Genomic DNA, 14738 nt, shown 5'->3' on the forward strand with positions numbered 1-14738 from the left:
CGTGACATCTAACATCCGTGCTCCCGCGACATGATTTGTTGCCGCTTCAAGATCGCTAAACGACGCGTTCCAGGAACCATACCGTATCGTTGCTGAGGGCGATGCCTCACCGCAATGCACGTCGTACAAGGGCTGCCCTCGAAGGGTGGGCCGGGACGGTCTGCGAGGGCTTTTATGGGGTTTCCGCGCTTGTGTCAACGTGGCTGAAACTCGAGATATCACTCGGTGTACTCCCTTTCCTGCGCAAGTCACGCCTGGCCACCTATCTACGACGCAGCGAATGAAAAACGGCCCATTCAGCTCTTGCCACTGTTTTGACCCAGGTGGTCTTCATGAAACAGTCAGATGACGCTTCGATTTCAAACAGCATCTGACGGTCGTCGGCGCAGCTCCCCCCCGACGGCGTCTAATGCATCGATTGGAAACGCAAAGTAAGCCTTAAATACTTGCTCCTGCATTGAAGAACAGGATATTTTCATGAAGCTAGTTTAGAAGTTGTGCCCTAACAGAAATGCAATCGGCTGCAGGGGATTTAATGTTGCCTTGTTGCGATTTTCGATCTGGGGCACCCTTCGTGTTAAGGCGAAATGCGCAAAGCACAATACGTAAAGCATATTGCACAAAGCATAATGTGCAAAGACTTTACACTTTACTTTTCACCTTATTCACTAAATTTAGCAGGAATTTAGAGGAATTTATTTGATGGAGAGATATGCAATGGTTCAGCTAGTCTAGTTATGTTAATTTATGCACCAATTCAAATTATGCATATTATGTAGGAATTCCACCAAGCATTCTCGGATATCGACTTTACCCGGTACAGGACATGGGGAACTGGATTTGGGATACCTGTTCAGTTACTAAAGTTACTGAATGGTTGTCTTATTTTACTATTAGCTCCTTATTATGATATACTTAAAACAAATTTCTCATCGCTAGTGTGAATATTTTACTTCGTCCTAAAATATATGGTTTTCCTGAAAACAAAAAAACATAATTTTTGCGTGCCATTTAAAGTGCCTTAAAAGCGTTAGTTTACATGCTGTAGACCTAAGTGAGCACCACATCATCTCTGCGCTAGCGCTAAGTTAGCCCTGCATTGTGTGTTTGAACACAAAAAAATTAAAGGGTAGCAAATTGATGGTCGAGGCAAAGCTGTAGAAACCATAGGGCTGATTATCTATAATACGATAGCATTTATTGTTGCACACTGTCAAATTTAGTGGGGAGAATGAGCCGGTGCATAGGTTGTGACGTCAATTTTTCCGCTAAATTTAGCAGGGAAACTCGCAGCTAAATGGGGTTGGTACAGAGGTCGTTTTAGAGATTGTTCTAGATGTCGTCCTCAATGTTGTCCTAAAGGCCGTCTTTGACATCGTTAAGGACAACATTAAGAACAACGTCTAGGGCGACCTCTAGGGTGATCTCAAGGACGACAAGTATTTAGCGTTCTCTAGGACAACAATAAATACTTGTCGTCCTTGAGATCACCTTAGAGGTCGTCCTTGAGGTCGTCCTAGGCAATGCTCGTAACGTCGTCCTTGACGACGTCAAGAACGGCATCTAGGACAATGTCGAGGACAACATCTTGAAGTATCTCTGGTGTGACCTCTAGGAAGACCTCGAGGACGACGTCAAGGACAATGTCAAAAGACGACATCTAGGACAACCTCTGGGGTGATCTCAAGAATGACCTCAACGACGACCCCTTGGACGACATCGAGGACAATGTCAAGGTCAATAAGCCCTTTGAAGAGGGTGCGAATGTGAAGAAGTGTGTACTGCCGCTCCAGATACGCGCGGCACAATGGGGTGCAAGCACAGTGAGCTGAAATGGTCTACCGCACATTAGGAGGCCAGATACCAGATAGACAGAAATCTGAGATGAGTAGCTTAATAATGCTATCGCATTCAAAAACAAACATTTTCCAGATCATCCAAGTTTTGGGGAAGATTTCCCTTCATACCTGTGCCCTGGCAGTCACAGAGGGGCCCTGCCGGTCCCTGGGTACAGGTCCCGTTGTTGCGGCAAGGCATCAGCTGGCACTCCCCAATGTCCAGTTCACAGAGGCTTCCAGCAAAGCCTGCAGCCAGTGGTCACCACCTCTCAACAAGGGAACGGGGGCAAGCCCGCTTCTACATGCTACTCATATTCCCACACCCAATGGCGTAGCTAGGCTGTCCGGCACCCGGGGCGTTTGGGTCTTTCACAGCCCCGCCCCCCTCCCATTCATTCCCCGAGATCTCTAAATCAATGGTTTGCAGAAACCAATGCAGAGATATTAGGAAGACAAAATTCATTTTTTGGTTGGGAGCAATTCTGAAAAGAGAGGTAACATCACGCACAGAGCGTGCATCCGACACCTTGTGACCACATAAACACGTAATCTCGTTTGAACTTCCACCGTGCGACACCGGGGTGTTAGGTGGCTCGATAACGTCAAGTGACAGATATTCACATGACCAGAGACCATGTGGCATGACCACGTCACCTGCCAGGATTTGATGCAGCCTTGTTACCCGATGGAACGTGACTCCTGAGAACAAGGCTCCTGAGAACGGATTTTCCCTTCACAGGAGTTTGGTGAAAGCCTATGGATACACTTTCCTTTTCAACGGGAATGTGCCCGTTAGTATTTCTGTATGTATACAGTATGTGTATGTGACCTTTCACTGACGACGCCTGGCCATATCGTCTTTTCTATGTTTCCCTAACATATGCACTCCAGGATTTTCTCCATGCAAGCCCATAGCTTAAACCAACCCTCAGCTGCCACCTTTACTGAAATCATTAGGTCGCTCTATGCAACCATGTTCATTCCGCAACATGATTTAAATGTTCCACGTGGGTGACAGACTCATTTTGCAGTTAATTACACAAAGTTTGAAAAAACGTTGCACCACCCCTTTAAGACATCGGGCGACACAAGATTTGGGAACAGAGGGCGACGGGACACGCACCGCTGGGGCAGACGCAGGAGGCGTTGAGGCAGGCCCCACCATGGGAGCAGGGCACGTCTGTCGAGCAGCTCTGGGCCAGCTGCTGGCAGGAGGGCCCCGTCCAGCCGGGGGCGCACTGGCACCAGGTGGCGTTGCCCAGCCAGTCCTCCCGGCACGAGCCCCCGTTCGCGCAGGGGGCCAAGCCAGGCCGACCGCACAGGGGGCCTGCAAACGCCACACCAATTGGACAACGGTCTTGTACTGACGCATGGCACACTCGGTCCAGCTCGGAAGACATCGTAGGATGGCTCAATCCCTATGCTTCTTTTTACACATGCCCCATATCTGTATCATGTCCGGACAAAAACTGAGGAAGAACTATCGGTGCTTTCGGCAGTAACCTGTTGAGAAACAGTGGCAATCTTACACTCTTTATCATTCAGTGTTTTTACCACGATCGTTGTAGCCCATACAGGGCAATAGACGAGGAGTCTCCTTCAGAAAGTTTAAACTCTTACATATTAAAGGATCTCTAAACACCGCAAGAAAACACCGTCAGAAGGTTCGAGGAGCCAGGCAGTATGCGCGTTGTGCAGATGCCGTCTGGAAACCTACGTCACAGTAAAAATTGGCTGCATGTTTGGTCATTCTAACAAATGTTCTTCAATGCAGTAGCTTTATAGGGTGGGTGGTGCTCTTAGTTCGGGTGGTGCCAGGGACAGGATGACCCTCAGTCTTTCAGTGCCTGGGGTAAGTGGTGCTCTTAGTTCGTTCAGGTGGTGTCTAGGGCTGGGTCTTGTATGGAAACAGATTATGTTGCACCATTGTCTCTTTGCAACGATGCGCGCGTTTCACTTCAGCACCACTCAGACACAAAGCCTTTCCGCTAAATTCTCTGGGTCACCAAGGGAGGGGAAGCGTGCTTTCAAGCCCTTTCTAACCCTCCTCATTCCGGGCACTCTCTCTACACCACCTGTTTTCGCTCTTCTCTTTCTTGCCCTCTCCACCCCTCTCTGCACTGCGAGCTTTCTCACACCACCTACTTCTGCTCCTCCCGTTCCTGCATGCTAGGTCAATAGCTCAGTCAAGAGTTCACTTGGCTTCCACACCGGTGACTCGGCTTAATCCCTAACACTGGTTTCCTTTTTTTTCCAAGATTGTTTAGCAGTTACGGACTGACCGACCTACATATTTCATGCTTACGCGGCGTTTGGACCAAAACATAAACATACCAAAAAGTCATTTCTATACTTCGAAATAACCTCTTGCAGACTGCACACATAGCTTCAATTGGAAATTAAGATGTAAGAACACAAGGTGCCTACAACTAGTGCAAGTACACTGCGTGACACTGCCAGTGCAAACACTACATAGGCACTTTTTCAGTTTACATTACAAGGGTAGGCCCTGCATTTTACCGCTTATATTGGTGCATTGAATGAGCACTTAAGGTTAAGAATAGCAAGACAAGCTCCGCCCCAAAAGCCCTCCACTCTTTCCCTTTTCCCCAATGATGGAGAACAGATCAGTGGAGAGGAAGAATCCACCCATCGTGGCGTGCGGTAAAATTCATTGTCCTGTTATTCTAAACCTGGAACAGACCGTAGTAGTTTCGATGACAGCCTCTTGATTCTAGGAAAACAACAGGAAAACAAAATGCCCATCGTTCGTTCATGTTAAAAGTTTTGCAAAGTGTACCTTGGCGGAGAAAGCGGTTGACGAGCACAGCAGAACACCCTTCAAATTTCTCTAATGAACAGACAGGCAAGGATCCCACTTTGCAATCAGAGGGCAAAGCACAAACAGCACTGAAGGCAAGAACAAGTAGGAGAAGCGGACCGACATCCGGCACTCACCCTTGTCCAGTTCACAGTGCTTCCCAGAGTACCTGGCTGTGCAGCGGCAGCGGGGTCCCGGGTCCCGAACGCAGACGCCACCGTGCTGGCACACGTGGCTCCAGCAGGGGTCAACGCCGTACCCATCTGCACAGAGCCAGGAACCCCGCTCGGCGGATGCCCCACTCACCCGGCTGCCGCAACCATCCCGGGCAGTAGAGCTGGGCGCCTCCATACTCTCTTTCTCTTTATGTGCGAGTGAAGCCGGAGTCACAAGCACGAGCACGTTGCCCGAAACAACGCCTGCACTGCACGAGTGGGCGTGCTTTCGGGGACGCCAAAACCCCAAAGCTCGCTCTCGTAGCTTCTGCAACGCTCGCGCTTAAAAATTACATGAGTACACTTAACATTGCTTACGTGTAGGAAGGCGGCAAAAGCATTATAGTCCCGCGAGAGAAATACTTTCGGCTAATGTTTCTACACATATTAAAGTTTAGAATGACATCTACCACAACGTCGAGGAGAACTTCCTAGAGATCGACACCAAGTTGCACGAAGCACACAACAAGCACAGATGAAGTCCGAAGTGCACCTTTTGAACACGGCGCTCTGGTGGTGACATCACGCTGATGACGTATGATTAAGCTTGATGACATCAGGCTGATGACGCTTGACGACGTATTTTATGGCCATCTATCTTTCAGGTACAACAACACCGACACCGCTTGTTTTTCACGTAATGTGACAAGTAGTTTTGTTGCTAAGCATTTTCCCCACAACAAAAACTCCAGAAAGGCACAGCGACCAGACAACAAGGCACGTTGTCTGCTCACCGCGCCTTTCAGGAAATAGAGCCACAAGTTACATTCCTTGCTAACTTGGTCGTCTGCGAACACGTCCACTATTGACTATGACAAGCTTCTAGGTATCATTTCCTAGAGGAAGAAAGCTACGTCTGGACATTTCTTGAAGTAAAACTCACCCCCGCCCAATACAAATTCGGTAAAACTTGGAGCTTTCTATGTGCTGGCGTCAATTTTCCCAGGTTGTTTTACAACAGGAAATTCTCTGTGCCACCCACACTATGTCTGGCAGCCACAGAGAGGCCGTTCTTCCACATCGCCGAGCGTCCTCACCGCAGTGTCCAGTGTCCGGCAGGGGGCAGGGCCCCCACTGTGCAGCCCCGTCGGCCACGGTGCGTGGGGCCCCTAGGGGCAGGCCGGCCCCTCCCTGCAGGCACCCCGTGAAGTTTTCCCCCATCAGCACCGGCGGGGAGGGTGTCAGGTTCAGCAGCCGGGGACGCACGCTTGCGCTGGCCACCAGGCGGTCGGTACTGGCGTCCAAACGCAGTCGCAGGGAGCCCATCTCATAGCGCAGCTCCACCCAGTGCCACCGGTTGTCTCGAAGGTCCAGGCCCACCTGGGGACAAGTGGGCACCATTAACGTGTTGAGAACTGCGCCAGTTGGTGCCGACTTATTATAAAACAGAGCGCGCGAAAAACTGGAGAAAAAAAAAAGAAGACAAATATGCTCGTCTGTTGTACGTGTTTCCTTTCGTCCATGCTTTTTATGTACTGTTTTATAATCAAAGGGGAGACACTCGTCACCTATGTCACCTCGTACTGGGCCGCAGAGAGTGCGAGTATACATTGCGCCTCTACGCAACTTCAACTGGAGCGTTTAGCATTCTATTCTGCCCCAGCACCAAAAGTGGTCCCAGACTTCCAACTAAACACGGCGCACGAGGCTGCACGTCATACTGGTTTAATAAAGAATGCTGGTCGTGCGGAGAAATAGTCCTCACGTGCCTGCATTGAATTCAAATCAAGCCTGTGTTCAGAAGCGTTGACTAACAAACCATTGTTAGTCAACGCCAACAAACCATTGTTAGTCATCGCTGATTCGAGCAATTCAGCCACATCTGCTCATTCGTCTAGCACAGGGATGGACGAAAAAAAAAAAATCTATCAGCCGTGCCTCAAGCCTGTTATTTATGTGCGGTCATTAAAACCTTTTTTATTTGTGCTGGCCTTTCTTCATTCACTACGCCATGCAAAAGAATAAACACATAGGGCTCTTTTCTCGTCCGTGCTGCTTTTTTTTTACAGTCACTGACAAGATAAGAGGGACAGGGACGTCCTTTGGTTGTCCCACCTCCAGAATGAGTTTCCTACCGTCAATAACACTTAGGCACCTGGTGAGCCTCGAGCGAGCACACACAGCCAAAGAATGACGAAAGGAAACAAGTCCAAAAGAAACCCCCTACCGTTCTTATCCTGTCGGTAATTACAGTCTCGCGAACAAAACTTTTGCTATTCACATTGACATTCCAACTTTTTGGCTACTGTTCAGAGATGTTCAATCAAATTCGATTCGATTTGAAATTTTGCCGTTCGCACACCTCTAGTGTTTTGGGATCGCTCAAATGCATCTCACGACGACGGTATTGCGCTAATCATTTGGGGGGATCTTGTTTTGCAAAATACGTGTTTTTATTTAGGCACTGAAAAAAAAAATCGACCCTTTGCCATACCAGCGCGGCAAATGCGATGGTAACGCAGGACATGATGCGTTAGTGTGGAGAAACTGTGTACACGCATGGAGACTAGATGACACGAATAATAAGTTGGTTGTATCTTCTGCAGCAGCAACGTAAATGTGACTTTCTCGGAATGTGTTGTAGCACGAGATGCAGTATGCAGAGCGCGCAGAGAATGGAACAATTAAAACGTGGCGGCGCCGAGCCGAGCTCTGTCACCAGCTCGCGGCAAAAGAGGACCGAACGCTCGGACATACTTCAGCCAGTTGCCATCGTCGCGGCAAAGTGAGAATGTCTAACGGAGCATCTGCCATTTGTTCTCAGCTTTTTTGTTGTTCTCTCTCGCGCTTGGTTCCTGAGGAAGCCTGGAGCGTGCTCGTTTCGCAGAGCAGAGCACCGCTGCGTATCTGAACACGCAACGTTTTTCTTGCAGCAAAAGTAACATGAATGCACTCAAAGAAGACGTTCGGCTGGCACTGTTATCCAATCGCTGAGTAGACGAGCGATGCATCATTGTTCGGCTGGCAGTAGGCTTAACGACTTCTGACACTGGTTATGTAATGAAGATAACTATATAACACACTCTGTGATAAAAAAAATATTGGGGGAGGGGGGGGGTTCCATTTTTTTAGAGCGCAGCTCTTAGGCGCCGTTCCCGGCTTAAGCGGCGTCGCCGTAACCGCGCGTGAATTATGGGACGCGTGATGTCACCGATGACGTCATCAGTGACGTCATCGGCATCGTCACTGATGACGTCATCGGCATCTGCATCGTCATCGTCCCTGATGACGTCATCACTGATGTCACTGATGACGTCATCGGCATTGTCATCGTCACTGATGATGTCACTAGTGATGATGACGTCATCGTCACGTGACCTCATAGGGGTCACGTGACCCCTCTGAGGTCATGTGACCCCCGTGAGGTCACGTGACCCCCGTGAGGTCACGTGACCCTCGTGAGGCGACGCCGCTCGGAGGGAGGAGTAGCAGACAGGATGAGGAGGTGAGGAGGAGGGAGGAAGGATATACCTTCCCCTCGGTACCCTTCACCTCCTCCTCCTCAAGAGCTGTGCTCTAATTCGGCGTTACAGCGAGTTGTAAATGGCTTTCATTTTTTTAGTATGTTTCCTTGAAAGGTGCACAGCGCCGGTACCTGGACCAGGGCATCCTGGGGCAGTTTGGCATCCCTCCAGCGCAGCTCGAGGGCCCCCTGGGGCAGCAGGGCTAGGGACAGGCCTCCCTGGCGGAGCAGGCTGCCGGGGCCGCAGGTGCGGAAGGCCAGAGAGGTCGCCCCCCGGGGGTACACCGTCGCATTCAGCACCAGCCGAGAGGACCCGTCCAGGAACACTTCTGAGCCCTGTCCGGCACACCTCCACAGCAGCCCCAGCAGGAGGGCTGAGGAGGGAAGGTGACAGCGCTCAGCCTTTAGAGGGGAGGGGGACGAGTCTTTTGGCCAAACTCCCAACTGAAGGACCTCGGCACTATCGGACAGTGCCATAAATAACGCTAACTTTATGCAGATGCCGCGCCGACTTCGCACTATATCAGTGCATAGCAGCGATACTGTGCTGAACTGGGTGCTGCTTCAGTACTAAGTTAGGTCTAAGTAAGTGCTGCATCAGCATGGTTCCTAGTGCTGATGCTAGCACCGTGTTGTATGTATTTACTGTAAGGTAAGACGGCGCCACAAAGCTCCCTAGCCGAGCAACCGTGTTCTTCGTATCCTCGTCTGTCCTTCGCACTTTATATGTCTTCGATGACCATTTCCCTTCACAGGCACCGAGAGTCGGCATTCAAAGCTAAGAAGGCACAGATCAAAAGGCCACAGCTTGCGAGAGAAACAAACACCTGTGGCTAAGAACACATTACGCCCAAGAAAATGCAAAAATAATAACGAGAATGCCTCCTTTCTTCGATTATTTACACATGCTCGTACAAGACCTTGTGGCTCGGATGGCTCGCCGAGCAGCGCGCCCTATCGCTTTTGCTAAGGGATTGCAACGTGCATGTTGTAAGTAATCGATAATTAGGTTTCTGTGTTTTCGGTAAATACAGATAAACCTCGAAAATTAACCCCTGATGTGGGTTTATTGAGATCGGGAAAAACCGACAAACCCTGCATTGGAGCTGTCCTCAATAATAAAAACCCCAAGCTTGGCGAGAAGGAAACCCTTTTTAAAGCTTCATTTTGCATTGGCCTATAATGCAGTCCCCACTAAGAACTCTCCACTAGACCGCTCCTTGCTTCAGAACCACACATATCAATGCTTGTTCTTATTGGGACGGGGATGCTTTCCAAGGTTTCGGGTCACGCGATGTCTCCTGCAAGTTGGGGAATCCCGTGCCCGTGCCCTATTTCCTTCAGCATAAGTCCAGACAAACCCTGATATTTCGTCCAATAACAAACTCTGATTCTGAAAAACCGCAAATCTGTGGGAAAAAATAAACCCCGAAAACACGGAACTTTGTTCATAATGCAGCGACAGTTGTACTGGGGAGAATATTTTGCAGACTTCAAGGTATTTTTACAGCTGAGCTATTAAGGGCTAGTTTCCTCAGGATTGTGTTCCCCGCAAAGAATTGAAGACACCAAACTCTAGACACCTACCGCCATCTATGAGCGATGGCGACGTATCTGGTTGCCGCCGTCGCTCATAGATGGTGGCAGCCTTTCCACTCTGGCTTGCCGACATGCGGCCGGCCATTACTTTCCATTGTACAGCTCCACTGATTTTCCTTCTTCACCAGAGTGGAAAGGCTGAAAGTTCTAGCTTTGAAAAGCATGATGAGAATTTTTAATCACATTAATCAGTCAAAGAATGTTGATAATTTACAAATTTCTGATTAAAAAGTCCCTATACTCGACTGATAAAGAATACTCGGTAAAACTTGGACTATGAAAAGGAGATGGGAAGTGGAAACGTACTTGACCCGTGTTCACACGTGACCCCAGACACTAGGGAGTTCATTCTTTCTATGAAAAGAGTAACACTCGGCACACGACCTCGGAAAGACGCCAATCTCCCGAATAAATTTTCTAGAAAAAGCTGTCCCTGGGTAAACATAGGTATACACTTCGTAAAATACCAAGCAAGCACCCACCCATTGTTTCGAGAAAATCGTGAGAGTGGGAGATAAAAGCTAGGACAATAATAATAAAAAAATATAAACCAGTATAGCCGAACCTAATTTTTCAAGAAGCTGCGCCGCTCGCGTGAGCCCAGTTCGCATCGGCGCTCGCGCATTAGGCTTCACCACCTCGCACCCCGTGCGCGCGTCAGGCTTCCCCGCCTTGCACCGGCGTGCTAGGAGAAGCGGCTGACGCGGCAGAGCATCTTGGTTAGCTCGATGGGCTCGGAGGTTTTGTTCGCTCTTTGATGCGGGCGCTTTTTGACTACGATTACAAGTTAACCCCCGAAATTAAAAGGAAAAAAAAAAGGAAAATAAAATCGTTTTAGAAAGAAAAAAAAAAAAAGAAGGAAAGTACCCAGGTCCGTTTTTAAGGCCGCCAATATCTCCAAAACAACCGTTTATTTTCTCTTTCTCTTTCTTCAATGAATATGGTAGCGCCGTGCAAGGGAATAAATCTGTTTCTGACTAAAATGTCGTTTGTGAATTTTTAAAACGCATAAATAAGGGAATGGGCGCAGGGTTAGTATTTTAGTAGCGGGTATGAGCATCACCCCTCGTGAAAGGTTATCATCTTTCTTAGATGCTGTCGTTTCATGTACATTTCTGCGAGAATAAAACCCCCAAAAGGCAGCGCCGTTTATTCACAAAGGCTTCACAACGAGTCACTTTAAAACAAGCTACCTGGGACTCAAATCTGGAGACTCGGAGAAAAAGTCGGCGACCGAATCCCTGGCCCATTTTTTCGTCGAGCGTCCAGACTACAGACCCAGGTCAAGTACATGTATATATGGCGAAAGGAATGCAAGCTGACCAGGTTTTCAGCCGGAATGCTTTCTTTTCATTTCTAAATGGTACAGAGTGGTCGTTTGATAAGAATATGCTCCGATGTATCAGTGAAACGAGTGAAACAGCTGGATGTCGAAGAATTACGCCTGGTTTCGTCCACGCAGAAGGAAGACTGCGCCAGATAGGGATATGGGAGCAAGTACTGGTTACTGCTGGTTGTCGTCAATTAAGGCCCCTTTTCGCTGTCCCCAACCTCCCGGAAAGAAGAAAAGAGGGGAGACGGACCGCGAGCAGGAAATCCGTGAAAATAAAAAAATAATGCTGAAAATTAAAGTATTTTAGAGTGGCCTATTTTTCTAGAAAATTTATGTTGAAATTTGTACTTTCAGGGTTTCCTCTTGTGTTCAAAGGCGGTTTTTCGCCGAGATAACTTTATTTGACTGTAACGATAGTGAGCTTGTCGAATGGGTAATTGTTTAAGCTTTCATATAATTTATGTCATATAATTGAATGTTACAAAAGTGGCCATTATCCAAACCAGGTAAATTATAGTCAAAGGGGTTCAGGATTTTTTTTTAATAAATAAAGAAACAAAAATAACTTTTTTTTTTTTTTTTTTCATGAACACCTCGCGCTTTTTTTTGCTGAGTTTGGCGAAGCTCCCAAATACACGACCTGTGACGAACTTCCAAATCCCCAAAAAACCGCCTTTGGTCCTTTAGAAGTGAACAACTCGAGAACTAAAAATATTACTCAAAAACGGTTTTCGATTTCTTCCTAATAAAGGATTTGCCCAACATACATTTTTTTTTAATGTGTTTGAGACATGATTTCTTTTTTGCTGAATTATTTAAAATAAAATCAGCCATAAGCGATTTTCAAAATTTTTTTTAATGGAAAAATGGATACAGCCCTCGAGTACCTGGATGGATCAGTGGGCGCTGTTCAAAGCGCATGCTCAGAACGAGCTCATATGAGTAGGCTGCTAAGACCGGTAATCTCGAAAGTGCAAAATGCACGTTTAAAAAAAAAAAAAAAAAAAAAAAAAAAAAAAAAAAAAAACTGTGAAAGTTTGCTTAGCAGTTGTGCACTCAGCTATGGCCGTATGTTGGTTGACTTGATGAACACCGAAAGAATAAGACGCGGTGCGACCATAAAAAATTCGCGACTCCAGCCAACTATAGGGGGCGCGCTGGTCAGGCAAAATGGCGGACGAAAGGAGGTCGTTTTCATCGTTCAGCACGCGGACCACCATAAATTTCTTGCACTGCAGCGTAAAATCGGAGTAACGTATGAAAGCAAAGCGGTTTTTCGACGGAAGTAACCTTCTTCTAGTCAGTGCGCAGGAATGGCACGGCGGAAGCATAAAAAGAATTACTGGGAACGATGTTTGTTTCTATGCTGCCTACGAGAACCAAGGAGCAATAGCAGACGACAGAGTCGGAACGACCTCCTCTCCTGAGCTTCTCGGCGTCGCCGCTAAGCGGCGTCGATTTCGCTGGAGTAGCCAATAGCTCCTTCGGAGCAGAATAGCGCAATCAAGAACGCCATCTCTCGGCAACTAGCGGCGAACGCCCCGGAGTTCTAACTCGGATCAGAAATGCATGGGGAACGTGAGAAAATCGTTGTTTCTTCAATATTGTGGGGATGCACGGAACATCAATAGTTTTTGACATAATAAAGGAACATCTTAGAATAAGTTGCGCTAAATTGCGTGCCATGTAAGGACGTTTTTGTTTTTTTTTTAATTGCCAGAGCAGCATTATGCAGCAGACGACGCGGCGACGTCACGGCGACGTCACACCATTCACGTGACCTGCTCCGGCCAACCCAGAAAGTCCATCTCCACTGCGTACAAAAATTGTCTGCTTCAAATGTCATTGCTTTAGAAATTGCCTTCTCAAAATTTTCACACGCATCCGATATTATGAAAACTTTGATAAAGTGTTTAGTGCTTTACCAACTTCACGACAGACTAGTTTCGAAAAGTGTTAACTCGGCGTTTATTTTCTTTAATTAGCCGTGTTGCATTGATCCCCATGTGTTCTCCCACAGGGCGGGCCGCGTCCTGGAACCCTGAGTGCCACGTGACTCGCGCCGAGCTGCTGTGTCGGCCATGTTGTCGGCAAAGCACGCGGATCAAAGGATTGCGTTATTTTGCTCCGTCGGAGCTATATAGTGCTCTAGGTGGGACGAAGGACGGCGTACACTTTCGTTCAACTAAATATCGATATCTTTTTGAATCACACCCTACAGTAAAAAAAAAGAAAAGTAAAAAAGAAAGAGACACGGAGAGGGAGCAAAAAGAGAAAGGAGAAGACATCTTGAAAATGGAAAAGAATAAAAAATGTCTCTTTGCCGGTAAATAACACAGATAAAATTTGTTATTTGGGTCGTACCGAATATTATGTACCTTTATTAACATTGTAAAACTGTAACTGCTTCAGTTTGAGCCTTTTACTGGACCAGTGAGCGGTGTTAAAGGGACCATGAAATGATTTTGAAATCGAATTTCATCCACCGCACGTCGTAAAAGGTGTGAAAAGAAACACAAAAACACAAAAATAGGGAGCCAAAAAAAAATTATTTGCTATAGAACTTTTAAAAGAAAACTGGACTCTTTTGCGCCTTCTTCCCTTCGCCTTTTCACTACGATGCATCTGCGGAAACGGGGATGCATCGTAGTGCTACATTTCTTTGCTACATTTCAGGCCCAACCCTCAGTTCCATAGCAGGAATGTAAAAACGAGCGACGATCCTAAGCAAACTAGCAATCAAAAGGAATGCAGAGTGTGTTCAAGGTCCGCCAGCATTCCGGTGGTGCTTATATATTGCTAATATGCCCGTCTTGTCACTACTACATGAAAATGAACCCGTCGTGCATCTTTACGAGCGGTTAAAAAACATACGAAACCTAAAGTACGTAGGCTATGAAAGTTGCGTCTTTTTTTATTATATATTATGTCGGGCAGCTAGCTTTCAGCGGGCACCTGTTCTCTGGCTTTTCCCTATTTTCAAAGATTTCGAGTTTCTTCGCACATGTTCGAAGTAGAAAAAATAAAGCGGTACTTATATATTGCGGATATAGCTATATTAAGCGACCTTCAATTTATTTTGATAGTACACATGCGCAGGGAGTTACCGATTCAGAGTTACTGCGTAGTTGTTGCCGCCTCTCTTGGTTTTCCACTTGTCCTTCGTTCGCTCGGCACGTAGTACATACCCCATGCTGAAAATTGCCGACGCCTTGTTCGCGCTAACGGTGTCCCACAGTGCACACAAACACACGTAACGAAGCCGTTGTAGCACCGTTTTTAATGCCACGAATTTGAAATAAAAACGCCGTAACTGACTAATTATTTCGTCCGCGCGACTGAGAAATGTTTCAATGTACCTAGTACGTACGAATTATTCGTGATATTTGCTCTTATAATCGAGCGCAGGGAAAAAATGCACTCGCTTTTTCCCATGGAAATGCATACATTACCGGAAGTCGATTTCCGA

General features: G+C 47.3%; 1 protein-coding gene across 1 annotated transcript in view; it reads right to left on the reverse strand.

Annotated features, from left to right (window-relative positions):
* Positions 1-5065, reverse strand: part of LOC8033180 (protein crumbs) — a 90010-nt gene extending 84945 nt beyond the window's left edge. Inside the window, exons 1-3 of the mRNA XM_042292631.1 lie at positions 4797-5065; positions 2962-3165; positions 1968-2084 (exon numbers count right to left, since the gene is read on the reverse strand). Coding sequence (XP_042148565.1) covers positions 1968-2084; positions 2962-3165; positions 4797-5010 — 535 coding nt within the window. The 5' untranslated portion in view covers positions 5011-5065. The remainder of the gene's footprint in view (positions 1-1967; positions 2085-2961; positions 3166-4796) is intronic.
* Between the last annotated feature and the right edge of the window lie 9673 nt (positions 5066-14738).

The sequence above is a fragment of the Ixodes scapularis genome, unplaced genomic scaffold (genome assembly GCF_016920785.2).
Source record: "Ixodes scapularis isolate PalLabHiFi unplaced genomic scaffold, ASM1692078v2 PGA_scaffold3__209_contigs__length_174095766, whole genome shotgun sequence".
Taxonomy (NCBI): Eukaryota; Metazoa; Arthropoda; class Arachnida; order Ixodida; family Ixodidae; genus Ixodes; species Ixodes scapularis.